The sequence below is a fragment of the Gorilla gorilla genome, chromosome 10 (genome assembly GCF_029281585.2).
Source record: "Gorilla gorilla gorilla isolate KB3781 chromosome 10, NHGRI_mGorGor1-v2.1_pri, whole genome shotgun sequence".
Classification (NCBI taxonomy): Eukaryota; Metazoa; Chordata; class Mammalia; order Primates; family Hominidae; genus Gorilla; species Gorilla gorilla.
This window is the reverse complement of record NC_073234.2, coordinates 52,752,196-52,768,055: the sequence shown is the minus strand read 5'-3', so window position 1 is coordinate 52,768,055 and position 15,860 is coordinate 52,752,196. Positions and strand designations below refer to the sequence as shown.

At 44.4% G+C, this 15,860-nt stretch overlaps 2 protein-coding genes across 2 annotated transcripts; one reads left to right on the top strand and one right to left on the bottom strand.

Moving 5' to 3' along the window:
- The first annotated feature begins 2,001 nt into the window (after positions 1–2,001).
- On the top strand, positions 2,002–5,076 carry OR5BS1 (olfactory receptor family 5 subfamily BS member 1). The gene is made up of 2 exons (XM_019038364.3): positions 2,002–2,774; positions 4,914–5,076. The coding sequence occupies exons 1-2, from the start codon at positions 2,002–2,004 to the stop codon at positions 5,074–5,076; spliced, it is 936 nt and encodes a 311-aa protein (XP_018893909.2).
- Positions 5,077–9,792: 4,716 nt separating this feature from the next.
- LALBA (lactalbumin alpha) lies at positions 9,793–13,978 on the bottom strand. The gene is made up of 5 exons (XM_004053050.4): positions 13,873–13,978; positions 12,011–12,162; positions 11,206–11,364; positions 10,641–10,716; positions 9,793–10,126 (listed from the first exon to the last, which is right to left on the bottom strand). Exons 2-5 carry the CDS (start codon positions 12,141–12,143, stop codon positions 10,066–10,068), a joined length of 429 nt encoding a protein of 142 aa, XP_004053098.1. The 5' UTR covers positions 12,144–12,162; positions 13,873–13,978; the 3' UTR covers positions 9,793–10,065.
- Between the last annotated feature and the right edge of the window lie 1,882 nt (positions 13,979–15,860).

Below are 15,860 nucleotides of genomic sequence, written 5' to 3'. Positions count from 1 at the left end.
TTCATATTCGGGTAGTTAAGCTGCCATACATGCTCAATGGGAATAGTGTGTAAGTTGAAAATACCGTAAAAAAAATTTTTTTTCAAAGATACTTTAAAACATAATAGTAGACTTGAAAAAATGAAATTATTGGCCACCCTAGGGCCCTGTTGATGATGCAACCCACTGAAATGAGAATGATACAAGGGAGAAGTAGTTGGCCCTGGAGAACCCGTTCAGAATCAGAACAGGCCTCCTGCTTAAGGACCTCTCCAGGGACCTCCCTCACTCTCCAAGGCATAGAGCTGAGACCAAGTCCCAGAGCTGAGACCAAGTCCCTCTGGCCATTATTATTTGGGAGGTAGATTCAAGGCTTCCCCTTGGACAGAAAGGCTATGGGGATATTTCCTTGCTCAGAAGTTTCACCCCTGCATTCTCTAAAGGAAAGACAAAGCCGATAGAAGCCCACAGAGCCCTCTCCTATCTGTGGCTTTTGCTCCACTCTTGGAAAGGATGCCATACAGGGATCCTCCATTCAGGGCACCTCGTTGGCCTAGGGAGCCCAGGTGAAGGCAAATTTCCTTCTCATTCAAATCAATCTTCTCCTAAAACTACCCACTCTGGGAACCCATGAGGGTACAAGTCATGAATCGAGATCAGATTCTCATTGATAACCTTCCTGAGTTAACCATCAAGGGGAGGGGGACTAACCACTTTACCTTCCTCTGATCTAGACTAAATCCTCTAACTGTCCATTTCACCAGGTGTTCTTTTATTTCTCACCCCTATTTTTGGTCTTTAACTTCCTTCTGATGCACAAAAATATCCAAGTTTGATTTGGCTTTTTCCAAATCTTTTTCCAAATATTCCAAAGAATAGCATAGTCTTTGTGGATGCCCATGTTAGACCTGAAATTGCAGTGAAAACAGTGGGCATCATAGATTCACAGAAACGCTGAAATGGGAAGGCCTTGGAATGACCAATGTTCACAGTCCTCATTTCTATTCAAGGGTTTCCCGCTGCCTGGCTTCTATGAAACCAGTACATTCATGTGTCATTTCTACTTGGATTGACACAGAATGGGAGAAGGGGCTTCTATTTAGTACCAGAAACACCACAGGAAGACTGTTTCCCCATCTTTTTAATTTCTAAGCTGGTAGTAGGTATATTGACTCACCTGTAATCCCAGTACTTTGGGAGGCTAAGGAGGGATGATCACTTAAGGACAGGAGTTTGAAACTAGCCTGGGCAATATAATGAGACCCCATCCCTAGAAAAAAATTAAATTAAAAATTAAATTTAAAAAAATCTAAGCTGGACTGAGGCACGAGAATAGCTTCAACCTAGGATGTGGAGGCTTCAGTGAGTCAAGATCGTGCCACTGCACTCCAGCCTGGGCAAAAGAGTAAGACTCTGTCTCAAAAAAAAGAAAAAATCTAATCTGGAATGAACTTTAGAAACCATCTATCTTTCTCAGACTTTTTTTTTTTTTTTTAGAAACTTAAGTGGCTTATGAGCTTACAGTGGCTGAGAGACAATTTGCACCATGACCAGGTCTCATAATACTTCTATCAGTCACTCAGACACTCATCATGGTCTGCCACCCAGATGGTCAGCCAAAATGTTTATTGCTTATTCACTATGCCAGTTAGCCTTCCTGTGGTTTGAGCTCGGTTCCTTTTGGAAGTAGAGAATAGCACTTCTCAGCACTCAGGAGTCCCAACTCCCTTCCCTTCCTTCTCCAGACTGAATAATTGCTGCTTTCTTCTCCTTCCTTTCTAGGTCTGATTCTCTGAACTTTTCCTCCCCACCTTCTCCACCACGGCCAATTGGTTACTGCCCTGAGCTGGAAAGGACTGACTCAGCCTGACATGGCAAGGCTTCCTCTGCTACAGAATCTGTCCTGGGTCTGCCTTGAAGCTTTACTGCCAATGCCTCATCCCCAGGCATGCCCTGCCACTGATAACCCACTGGAGCATTCTTTTCAGTTCTTGTCAGTCAAAGGGGAAACCTGAATGCTCCATGGAAGTCAGCAACATGACCACAGTCACTGTGTTTGTTCTCCTAGGACTGTCCAACAACCCTCAGGTTCAGGCGCTGCTCTTTGTTCTGTTCCTGGTGATTTACCTCTTGACTCTACTGGGGAACCTGCTGATGGTGCTGGTGATCAGTACTGATTCCCACCTCTGCACCCCTATGTACTTCTTCCTGAGACAACTCTCCTTCCTGGATGCTTTCTATTCCTCAATTATTGTGCCTAAACTGCTAGAGAACCTTCTTTCTAAGGGGAAGACAATATCCTTCCTTGAGTGTTTCACTCAGATATCCCTGGTCATATTTTCTGGAGCTACTGAGGCTTGCCTTCTCTCGGTCATGGCCTACGACCGGTTTCAGGCTGTGTGTCATCCACTGTTGTATGTGGTGATTATAAACAGGAGGGTGTGTGCTGGCCTGGTGGGGGCATCCTGGGCCATAGGAATGGGGACTGGCCTAATTAACACCCTCCTCCTGGCTCAGCAGCACTTCTGCGGCCCTAATGTCATCCACAGTTTTGCCTGCGAGCTTCCTCCGGTGCTCTTATTGACCTGTTCGGACCCCTACGCTAGCATCGTCTCCATTCTCACTACCATGTCAGTCCTGGGCCTTGGCACCCTTGTCCTTTTGCTGGGTTCCTACAGCTGTATCATCATGACAGCCCTGAGGATCAACTCTGCCACAGGTCGGAGCAAGATCTTTTCCACCTGCTCTTCCCATTTCCTTGTGGTCACCATCTTTTATACTTCAGGAGTTCTCAGGTATGTCATACTACACCCCTGAATATAAATGTGGGATATTCCTTACCCTAAGTGGTCTCCGTTGGCAGAAGAGAGCATTACAAAATAGCAGGACATTCAAAAGGCCTAGGCTCTAGTGCTGGCTCTACCATGGACTAGCTGTATGAATTGTAAAGAATCTATTTTCAGCTGGGCACAGTGGCTCATGCCTGTAACCCCAGCACTTTGGGAGGCTGAGGTGGGTGGATCGCTTGAGCCCAGGAGTTGGAGACCAGCCTGGTCAACATGGCGAAACCCCATCTCTACTGAAAATATAAAAATCAGCCAGGTGTGGTCGCTTGCACCTGTAGTCCTAGCTACTCGGGAGGCTGAGGCAGGAGAATTGCTTCAGCCTCGGAGGCAGAGGTTGCAGTGAGCGGAAATTGCACTGCTGCACTCCAGCCTGGGTGACAGAGTGAGACTAGGTCAAAAAAAAAAAAACAGAATCTATTTTCTTTCTAAGGCTTCAATTGTCCATTCTGGAAAATGAATTTAGACCAAGATAAAGATTTTTCTACTTCATTAACCTAAGATTTGGGAGTTCGCAAAAAGAAATCAGAGAACCTTTGTTAGATTTTTATTCAGTGTTAGACAAAAAATAAAACCTTTCTTTGAAACATATGCCATCTTTATTTCCTACTGGGAGATGTCGCCAAAGCTTACATATGTTGTAGCAATTTACTAGCCATTTACTATGCACAAGCTGCTTTACATCGCCAAGCCAATTTGAGTATCCATCACACTACAAGAGAAATATTATCAACCCACTTTTAGGTAAAGAACCTGAGTTTGGGGAGTAATCAGGTAATTTCTCAGCAGTCCCAGAACAAGCTAGTAATGGAGCCATAAGTTGGACCGAGATCCGTGCCCTTCCTTACCATGCCTCCCAGACATCGACAGCTCTGGCTGCCTAGTCCTCCCTCACCAGGAGACAAAACAATCGATGCCTGTGCTTTCTACTAGTAAATTGAAGGTGGATTTGCACAAATTGTTCAATATTTTTCTCACCTGCCTGTGATTCAGAGAGAAGCCAAGGATGGAAATGGGTGGTAAGAATAGTCCAGTACCTGTAGTCCAGTGGCTAGGAAAGAAAAAAAAAAAATAAGTAAAATAAATAAATAAATAAATAGCCCAGGAGAGCTTAACGGAGCTGTGCACCAATCTCTTCATCTCCCTTTGTCTCAGTTTCCTCATCTGCCATGAGGGATGTGACTACTTACTTCATAGAAATGTTAGAAAGAATAACTTAGATGACAAAAAATAACAGTAAAATGACTATTTTTTTAATAACCAAACACATTGGAACCCACAAGGAACATCCTTGGCATAGTCTATTCCAATAATGATGGTGCCACTGCAAATAAATAATAATACTAGTGCTTCTTTGGAAGATACTCCGAGTGGTACTTAGCAAAATGTACCCAAGATTTTAATCTTATTATTTTGGAATTATATTATGTGCTTAACACATTTTTATCTCCCATTTTACCAGTTTTGGCTTCTTTTCGAAACCAAAGAAAAATGCAACTAAAAGGGCAAATGTTTGTTCCACTCAACTTTATACAAATAACAGGCAAGGATTCTGAGGGTAATTCCCAGGGCCATGAAGGTTGGGAATAATGACGATATTTTAAACTAAGTGTACAGTTTTACATGAACAGTCATCACAAGGTGAGAACATTGCGTTTCTGTACTGTTGTGTATAAAGAGAAAAATTCCTCATATGATCATCACAGCTATTAAGGAAGAATGCTTTGAAGAGTATGAAATGCTATGGAAATGTATGAAATTATTATTAATTCTATTTTTTTGTTTTACTTTTTATCTGTCCCCAATATTAATTCTGTTCTAACCTGCAACATTTGATATGCTGCAGAACTGCTTGTTCCTCAGGGCAGCTCCTATAACTTTCTGTGTGAGCTCACTTATGTTTGGAAGTGTTTGAAGGCAGAAATGACTGACTTTTCACAGATCAGCCATTTCTAGATGCTGCCACCAGAGAAAGTCAGCTCTGAAGACCTCCTTTGCAGAGTCTTTGCAGGGAGGGGATGAATTATTGCTGCCAACAGTGAGAATTGTCACCATTGTCATAAGTTGCTTTTCTGTACAATTCCCTTCAAGGTATATGATTCCAGCATCTGGCTCAGCCCTAGAGCAAGTGCTCTCCGTGCAGTACAGTGTGATAACCCCCCTGCTGAACCCCCTCATCTACAGTCTGAAGAACCAGGAGGTAAAGGTGGCTCTGAGGAGGATGCTGGCCAGGAAGTCCAGGCTTCCCTTGTAGCCCAGCGTCCCTGCCTCAGCAGGAGGAAAAGTTATGGGGAAAAAAGGAGGGAGGAAGAGCTATCACCACTCAGCTATCTCAACATTCATCTCTTTCCAAAACAGAGACCTTAGTTTCTCTTCCTCCAATGCCCTGTTCCCAGCCAAAGGCAATGAGGAAACTCTCACAGAGCAGGTAGCACCCATCAGAGGGGGTCCAGTCATTATACAAGAAAATCCTCAGGGCATCCAGGGCATCCTGGCCATTTCTACAGCTAATACTTTTTCCTCTCATTTCTTGCCTTTTTGACCCCTCTTCTTCCTGCCTCTCCCTCTCCCTTTTACTTATGTCTATGCACAAAAGGTAAATCGACCTATCAGACCACTAGCAAATGTCCTTCTGCATTCTGGGATAGTCCCATCTTGGCACTGTGACCCAACTCCTCTTTTGTTCTCATGCCAAAAAGTCCCTGGAAAGATCTACATCCCATAACAACTTAGAAAGAAGTCAAATAGGCCGGGCATGGTGGCTCACACCTGTAATCCTAGCACTTTGGGAGGCCAAGGCAGGCAGATCACAAGGTCAGGAGATCAAGACCATCCTGGCCAACATGGTGAAACCCTGTCTCTACTAAAAATACAAAAATTAGCCTGGTGTGATGGTTCATGCCTGTAGTCCCAGCTACTCGGGAGGCTGAAGCAGGAGAATTGCTTGAACCTGGGAGGTGGAGGTTGCGGTGAGCACTCCAGCCTGGCAACAGAGCAAAACTCTGTCAAAAAAAAAAAAGAAAAGAAATCAAATAAAATAAGAGTGTCTCCTCCTATCTTCATCCTTAACAAGTAGCAGCTAAAGTAGAGCCTAAGCCATGTGTGGTGGCACATCCCTGTAGTCCCAGCAACTCGAGAGACTGAAGCAGGAGGATCTCTTGAACTCAGGAGTTTGAGGCTGTAGTGTGCTGTGCTCACACCTGTGAATAGCCACTGTCCTGTAGACTGGGCAACATTGTGAGACCCCATCTCTAAATAAACAAATAAATAAGTAAAGTAGTACCTAGCAAACAGCATATCCTCAATAACCATTTGGTGACAAATCAAGCAGTGAAGGAAGGAATGAATGTGGATCACCTGAAGTCTTTTCTCTTGCATGATCCCAGGAAATGGGAGGAGGGGAGTATCCTCCTCTAAAGTATAAGGGTCTTAAGAGAAAAACCTCTAATAGCTTCTGTATCCCCAATATCTAGTACCTCCTGTCACCTAATAGGCTCTTAATTAGTGTTCAATAAATGAAAAAAATGAATGGATGAGAGAGAAGGAGAAGTGGGAGAAGAAACATGAAAAGAAATATTTGGGGCTGGGCATGGTGGCTCACGCCTGTAATCCCAGCACTTTGGGAGGCTGAGGTGGGTGGATCACCTGAGGTCAGGAGCTCAAGACCAACCCGGCCAACACGGTGAAACCCCATGTCTACTAAAAATACAAAAATTAGCTGGGCATGGTGGTGGGCACCTGTAACCCCAGCTACTTGGGAGGCTGAGGCAGGAAAACTGTTTGAACCTGAGAGGCAGAGGTTGCAGTGAGCTGAGATTACGCCACTGCACTCTAGCCTGGGCAACAGAGAGAGACTCCATCAAAAAAAAAAAAAAAAAAGAGGCCAGACACAGTGTCTCACGCCTGTAATCTCAGCACTTTGGAAGGCTGAGGAGGGCGGATCACCTGAGGGCAGGAGTTCAAGACCCACCTGGCCAACATGGTGAAACCCCGTCTCTACTAAAAATACAAAAATTAGCTGGGCGTGGCAGCGCATGCCTGTAATCCCAGCTATTCAGAAGGCTGAGGCAGGAGAATCGCTTGAACCCAGGAAGCGGAGGTTGCAGTGAACCAAGATCGTGCCACAGCACTCCAGCCTGGGCAACAGAGCAAGATTCCATCTCAAAAAAAAATAAAAAAGATTTGATTTTATCTAATGCAATTCCTGTCTTCACAACAAGATAGGTGTCAGGGAAAAGTAGCAGGGAGGAGAAAGCAGGATAAGAGGAGAGAACAAAACTCTGTATTGCTGTGAACCATTTTGAGTCTTTCTCACACAGAGCTCAGTAAATGGTCTGCTCTCTGAGAGCCACTCCCTGGAGCCTACCTGCTTCCCAATCAGTCTGGATGACTTCAGACCTTTGCTTGGCTTAGAGCTTCATTTTAGGCCTAAGGGAAAGAGACAGAGGTAGAGAAAGCAGAACAGATGCTCAGCTGCCATGCTGCCTCCTATGCAGCTCTCAAGAAAGTTCTCAGGAAGAGAACAGCAGTTTCCTGTCCTGCTTCTACCCAAATGCCAAGAGAACTGCATCTATCAAGCCTGCTTCTATGCCCAAAGAAAAAGAAAAGTAATCATGTGAGGCGATGATATGTTAATGAGCTTGACTGTGGTGATCATTTAAGTGTATACATATAACAAAACATCAAGTTGTACACCTTCAACATATACAATTTTTATTTGTAAAAAAGGAGGAGGAGGAGAAGGTGAAGAAGACTACTGGCATGTATGTCATGAAGCTGATCCAGCCATACCTCACTGGATAAAGGAGGCAGTGTATAGATTTATTGATTCATTTTCTCAAAAGAATTCTTAATTCAGTGGACACCATATTAGACATTGAAATTTAAAAAATGTACAGGCCAGGCACTGTGGCTCACACCTGTAATCCCAGCACATTGGAAGGCCGAGGTGGGAGTTCAAGACCAGCCTGAGCAACATGGTGAAAGCCCATCTCTACTAAAAATACAAAAATTAGCCGGGCATGGTGGCAGGCGCCTGTAATCCCAGCTAGTCAGGAGGCTGAGGCAGGAGAAACGCTTGAACCCAAGACGTGGAGGTCGCAGTGAGCTGAGATCGTGCCACTGCACTCCAGCCTGGGCAACAAGGGCAAAACTCCATCTCAAAAAATATATATACATAAGCTAGTGTGGGGAAAATAAGTACAGACTAGGAACAAGAGAGAGTTTGCCTGAGAATTCCAAATGCAGACCCCAAATGCCTTTTGTAGTGTTGCTTGTACCAAAGAACATGGCATTTTGTTTGTTTATTTGATTTAATACATGGATTATTTTACAACTCAACACACTACAATTGAACTGAATATAAACACAGAAAAACTGCTCTGTAGTACTAGTACAGAGTAGGCATCTATAAACATTTGTATCATAACCCACTGTAACAAATGAATAATTGAAAAAAAGAAAAAGATGTCTTTCCTGCCAGTTCCCTGGCTTCTATCTGTTCTTGATCTTCTGACCTCAGGCTAAGGTTCTCTCTACAGATAAATCTCTTACTGTCAATTCCTTCAGCAATGGCTCCTGAAGATCATGAACTCATATACGGTGTACTTGCCCTCACAGGTGAACTTTCCTGTCTTCTCTGTGGGATGAAGGCCAGGGCTATGGAGCTGAGCAACACTGCGAATGTCATTCTCAGCTCATTCAGAGTGTGACAAATTAAACTGTAGTTTGGAATGCTGGATTGTTAAAGCAGGAAGTGATCTCAGAAAACTATCTAGACCAAAATCCTCATTCTAAGATGAGGAAACTGAGGCACAGAGAATAGAGATGACCTGCCCAGGTTCAGACCCTCAATAAGTAGCAGAAACAGATTTTAGGACCCAAATTTCCTGATTCTTCTTCTTTCACATATCCCATAATTATTTAAATGAATGAAGTTCTGCAAACATTCTTAAAAACAAGCACAGCACAAGAAGAAATAATGGAGTAGAGGGTCCAAACCAAAAGGTCCCATTTTCTCAGATTCTTCAGCACCACTGTGCTGACTGTCAAGGTCCCTGTTCTCTCTCTGGCTTCCAGAGACAGGAAGGGTTCCCTTCACAGCTCCTCATGAAGGATAAAGAAATCCTTCAACCCCCTCAAGTCACCCATTTCAGATTCCTGGGTTCCCGTCCATGCTCTTCCTTTTCCCACCCCACATCTCCACTTGTCAAAATCCCACACAGACTTTAAAACCAGCCTAAATGTTCTCCCTTTCAGGCACCCTTTCTTGATTCCTTTTTCCCAACATCCCCTCCAATGATAAGTTATCTTTCCTTTTGTGAATGCCCAGCGCACATTTCTAACCTCTCTCATGATGCTTATAACTCTCTTCCTTATATTATAACTATTTATTAATGTTTATCTTGTCTTTCCCATTAGTCCTTGAGGGAAAAGTCTATTCAGCCAACTTTGTGTTTTTGTTTTTTGTTTTTGTTTTTGTTTTTTGAGATGGAGCACCCAGGCTGGAGCGCAATGACGCGATCTCAGCTCACTACAACCACTGCCTCCCAGGTTCAAACAATTCTTCTGCCTCAGCCTCCCGAGTGCCGCCTGCCACCACACCCAGACAATTTTTGTACTTTTGGTAGAGACAGGGTTTTGCTGTTAGCCAAGCTGGTCTCAAACTCCTGACCTCAAGCGATCTGCCCACCCCAGCCTTCCAAAGTGCTGGAATTACAGGTGGAAGCACTGCATCCGGCCAGTGTTTAGCCAACTTTGGATCCCTCTACAGTTCCTTGAATAGATCAGGTGATCAATAAAAGTTTGTTGCATTGAGTTGGTACAGACAGTAACCTTCACCTTTCTATTGTAAATTCAGCCTACTTCTTCTTCAGTAGAGATGGAAGGTGGCTATGACCTATGGCTTCAGTGTCCACCTACTCATCCTATTTCTTCCCCTTCCCTCCAGGGGGAAAAAAATTACAGCCAGTGACTTCAAAGTGGGACCTTTATTCAAGACAGAGGTGAAATCTGTGCTGTAGTGAAAGTGCCATCGGGGGCACTGAGCAAGGGTCTAGAGCTCAGTGCACCACTCAGGCATCCCTGGAAAATAGTCTTCAAGAGTTTGGTGATGTCACTACAGGGCCCAAGGCTCAGAGACAGATAAGCTTTCGGGGAACAGAAAGAAACAAACTGAGGTGGCATTAGGGAAGAGGTATTCCAGGAGTGTGGAGTGGGCAGGGGTGCCAAGGACAGCAGACACTCACAACTTCTCACAAAGCCACTGTTCCAGCTTCTCAGTGCAGAGGGCTTTATGGGCCAACCTGATAATGGAGAAGGGGACAAGGTGAGTTAGCTGACTGAATCTTGGCTTGAATTTCCATCTACATTCATTCCCAGGAGGGCTGAAGTGGAAGAGCGTGGATGAGAATTACAGAAAGACATTCCTGGCCTGATGTCAAGGGACACAAGCCATCAAGTGGAATACAGTCCATAAAAAATATCCAAGAAAATTGTAGGGTTAAAAAAGAGATGCAATGTTACCAACAGCTTGCTTTAGGGCATAGAACTAAACAAGTGGAATTAGATGTCCAAGTCTAAGTGAAAGGAGGCCTGGGTCGGAGCCCTCCATTAGGCAACCCCTTATTAGGAAAATTACTACCAAGGAGCGGAGCGAGAGAGGCTTAATAACGGAAACCTGAGTCTCTAGGTAAGCTTTGTTTCAGACACTGTATTCTAGATTAAATGACCAAGAGATAGGGTAAGAGGAAAGGGGTGCTGGGCTAATGGGGTAAGGAGAAGGAGGATGGGGAAATAGAAAATAGAATAAGGATTCACCAGTAGTCAATTCCTTTAATATCCAGGATCTTCTTGGCACACATTATGTCATCAGTAATGTCATCATCCAGGAACTCTGGCAGGAGTTACAGGGAAAGGATTGAGACAGCTGACAAGTATTACCCAGAAAGGCACTGAGTTCCCCTAACCCCTGGATCCAGTGGGTTCTCTAAACTCAAGGCTTGTGCCTGTTGTCTTTCTATATGAAAGGACCAATGTGGTAATGTCTAACCCTGGGTAGGGACTTCCTTCATTTCCCTGGGATATCTCTGGAGGAGTCATCAGCTTCATCAACTGACTTACCCTGAAAATGCAGGCAATCAGATTCCAAGACTCTCAGACAGCTCTGATTGTCTACCACTGAACCTCAAGGAACTGTCTGGGGATTTGATGACCATGAAAAATCCAACCAGCTTCTTACTCAGTACTGCCAATTCAAGTCCCACAATTTTTATAGAGCCCAGCCAAGGCAATGAAGCCTGAGGTCTGCTTGGCACTAAAAAGGAGATTATCCCAAGGGCAGGCCTCAGAAAAACAGAGAAAGAGGGTTATAGGGGCTACTCACTGTCACAGGAGATGTCACAGATGTTCCTTGACTGAGGGACCTGGCTGCTCTTGCACCAAAGCTTATTACTGATCTGGAAGAGTCCATATTCCGTGCTTTCATTGTTTTCAACTATGGCTTGTGTGTCATAACCACTGGTGTGAAACATGGTACAGATCACTGAGGGAAAGATGAGAAAGAGATACCACAGAGATGTACAGGATCTGCATAAAGGAGGAACTGTAATTCTCAGACAAAAATGCTTTCCAGCCAATCTCCAAAGATGGCAAAGCTCAGAGTTTCTTGATGAGATGCAGAATTCCAAAAAAAATCAGACAATAAGAGAAAGAAAGGATAGGAAAATAAATGGGGCCAGGCACGATGGCTCACGCTTGTAATCCCAACACTTTGGGAGGCTGAGGAGGGCGGATCACCTGAGGTCAGAAGTTTGAGACCAGCCTGGCCAACATGGTGAAACCCTGTCTCTACAAAAAATACAAAATTAGCCAGGCATGGTGGTGGGTGCCTGTAATTCCAGCTACTTGGGAGGCTGAGGCAGGAGAATCACTTGAACCGAGGAGGCGGAGGTTGCAGTGAGCCGAGATTACACCATTGCACTCCAGTCTGGGCAACAAGAGCGAAACTCCATCTCAAAAATAAATAAATACATACATATATACATACATGAAATAAAAGAGTATGCAAATGAGCAGAAAAGAGGATGATTAGATAATTAAGTAAAAGTGGAGGGGCGAAGTGGAAGAAAGAGGGGATGGAGGAGAGAAGCGTATGAGGAATGGATGAAACAAGGAGGCAGGGAACTCACATTCAGGCAAAGCGATGCCTCCATAACCATCTATGTCTTTCAGCAGCTGGGACAGCTCACATTTTGTAAATTGCTTGGCCAGGATGGCAGGGAACAGGATGCCCACCAGGAACAGAGGGACAAAGAACCTCATTTTGGCTACCCCCAAGAACCTGAAATGGAAGCATCACTCAGTTTCATTTATTTATATTCATGCAGAAAGCCTCAGGGGCTCTGGCACCAAGCCCTACATCTAGGAAGAGAATGAAGAGAGACTGGTCATGCCAAGACAGAAATGCTGAGCCTGCCAGCTTCCTTCCATAATTCACCCTACTTTTCCTTTCCCTCTCCCAGTATCTAGTCCATACCAGGTATTGTTCTCCGGCCAGAAAGAGTTCAAACCATGATCCTGCTTCCCATTTGGCTTTGTTTATCCCTTTGTTTCTTGTAGGGTTGGTTCTGGGAAGCACTGTCTCTGGTTACTTGAGGAACAAAGAAGGGCATGGGGGCAATATAAGAAGTGAGGCAATCAGAAAATACAATAAAGTTCTATACCGAGCTTCCCCCTTCCCCCCTAGAGACATACAGAATGTGGAGAGGGGGTGTATGTCATCACATGCCACAGTCCCAGGATCAGAGCTGGCACTTGTCCAACCAATCCACCCATGTAACAAGGCCCAGAATTAGTTAATATGGTAGCTCATGACTGAAGGCTCAGAAATAGGAATAGAATATGGGAACATAGACTACAACAATCTGCTATAACTTGGATCTTAAGACTTCCTACTTAAGGAAAATGCATAATTGAAAAGCCTGTATGAAAGCATCTAGGCCAGGCACAGTGGCTCACACCTGTAATCCCAGCATTTTGGGAGGCCGAGTCTGGTGCATCACTTGAGCCCAGGAGCTTGAGACCAGCCTGGGCAACATGGTAAAACCCCATCTCTACAAAAAAAATTAGCTGGGCATGGTGACATGTGCCTGTAGTCCCAGCTACTTGAGGGGCTGAGGCAGGAGGAACACTTGAGCACAGGAGGTCGAGGCTGCAGTGAGCCATGTTCACTCCACTGCACTCCATCCATCCTGGGAGACAAAGTGAGACCCTGTCTTTAAAAAAAAAAAAAAAAAGAATCTAGCTATCCTACGAGCTATTATCAGATTCCCCACCCCTAACCACTCCTACCGTAAATAACCAAATACTGCACTGGCATTGAGACATTACATAAATCTAAGACCAATAACTTGTAGATAACCTCAGAGTTGGCCACAGAAAGTGGGAAGGACCCAAGCCAGTGGAAAGATTGGACTTTAAGGCTGAATAAGCTTATGTCTGGAATCTCTATAAGGTCAGTGCCCCTGAGCAAGTAGAGTTGAGGATACTAGTTCTGAATAGTTCCTTTAATTTGCTCGCATCAAGCTTCATGTCATGGTGACAAGTAGCTATTAGCTCCTTCATGCCACCATTCGTCTTCTTTGTCCTCATCTCTAAACCTGATTTCTTCTTTCTTCTTCTTCCTTCTTTTTTTTTTTTTTTTTTTTTGACCAAGTCTCACTCTGTTGTCCAGGCTGGAATGCAGTGGCGCGATCTTGGCTCACTGCAACCTCTGCCTCCCAGGCTCAAGTGATTCTCCTGCCTCAGCCTCCCGAGTAGCTGGGACTACAGGCACGTGTTACCATGCCCGGTTAATTTATGTATTTTTAGTAGAGACGGAGTTTCTGCATGTTGGCCAGGCTGGTCTCGAACTTCTGAACTCAGGCAATTTGCCTGCCTGGGCCTCGGCCTCCCAAAGTGCTAGGATTACAGACATGAGCCGCTGCGCCCAGCAACTTGATTTCTTATGTTTCAGGGAACATTTATCCCAACCAATCTATTTAAGACTTACAAACTGAAGGTCTTCCATATCGTTATCTCCTACATGTATTCAGAGTCAGGGAAAAGTCCTCTCAGTTAAATCCTGTCTTCTATACCATGGATAACCAGTATATGAAATGGCATGAGTGAAGGGAATGTGGAGGATCTTGGTGTGCCAGAAGGGATGAGCAGAAAGTTCTGATAGCAAGAGATACATGTTCAGAAACACAACAGAAGTGGAGCCACTCCATTTCTCCGCATTCCACCCAGAGGCACTGCAAGGGTACACGACAGGAATGGGAATTCTATCACGCTAAGCTTTGTTGAGAATATGGCTGAGGGTGACCTTGAACCATGTGGGAGAGGGAAAGATAAGAAAAGCTAGTCCTGAGGACTAGTCCTTCCAATAGTGGGAGTCTTGTGCAAAATGCCTCCTGCCCTAGGCTATTGACTGACTACCTGTGATAGAGTAAAAGGGTGGGCCAGGGTCTCAAGAATCACAGGGGTTTTCTACACTTTCAGCCAAGTCAAGACCTAAGGCAGCTGCCTGCTTGCCTATCATTTGATTATACCTTGGCCCTTCCCTATAAGCAATAAAAATAAGCATACAGGTCAGGAATCACAACAAAGTGCAGAAAAGAAAATAAACATGTCTCCGGCAAAAGGAACCATTATTTCCCTAGAAATGTTCGTAAAATAGGATACCTGGGGGTCATCTGAAAAAGAAGATAGAAAGTGTCTAATGGGAACAACTGCAAACATCCAGAGAAAGATGCAGCCTCTTGGAGATTGTCCAAAGGAGAACAATACACAATGATCACAGCACTGAAAGAGGAAGTATGTGGAAAGACGTTAAGCACAGCTCGTGGAAGAAAGCTCCTGCTCAACTCTTCCTGTCCAGGAAGAAAGCTCCTCCAAAATCTCCCTTTCCAGAGAGGTTTACTCAGGGTGCTCTGCATGGAGGTCGAGAGCTGAATCAAGATAGTGAAGAGGCATTTACAATACACTTACCTAGATTTTATTAGAAATAGACTAGAAAATTATGTTCATTCTCTCAGATGCTGTGGGGAAATATCCAGGTTTCTAAAACCAGAAATCACCTTTTTGGAGATGAACAAAATAAAAATTTTATTTCTAAAAGTAAATTTCTTTATTTATAAAATAAAAAGTTCAGGCCGGGCATGGTGGGTCACGCCGGTAATCCCAGCACTTTGAGAAGCCAAGGTAGGCGGATTATTTGAGGTCAGGAGTTCGAGACCAGCCTGACCAACATGGCAAAACCCCGTCTCTACTAAAAATACAAAAATTAGCTGAGCATGCTGGCAGGAGTCTATAATCCCAGCTACTCGGGCAGCTGAGGCAGGAGGATCGCTTGAACCCAGGAGGTGAAGGCTGCAGTGAGTCAAGATTGTGCCACTGCACTCCAGCCTGGGAAACAGAGCAAGACTCCATCTCAAAAAATAATAATAATAATAAAAATAAAATTAAAATGTCTTTATTTCTAAAAATAAAGAAATTGAAAGCATGTGTTTCAAGGCACGTTTTCCATCTGAAACTGTAGTCTGTAGGTGAGCTGGAGTTTCTAGACAGAGCCTAGGCCTACCATTTAGAGGGAACACCCTGAGAGCCACAGTCATAATGGCCATTACATCTTACAGTTAATATCCTCACCTTGTGCCTGCAGTGGCTCATGCCTATACTCCCAACACTTTGGGAGGCTGAGGCAGGAGGATCACTTGAGGCCAGGAGTTGGAGACCAGCCTGGGCAACATAGCAAGACTCTGTCACTACAAAAAAAAATAAAAATTAGCCAGGCATAGTGGCACGTGCCTATAGTCCTAGCTACTGAGGTACAAGGATTGCTTGAGCCCAGGAGTTCAAGAATGCAGTGGGCTTTGATTGTGCCACTCACTCTAGCCTGGGCAATAGAGCAAGACCCTGTCTCTATTTTAAAATACACTTATATCCTCATCTTGTTCTACTTTCTCTCATAATTCAGGAAAATTATCACTAGGTAGA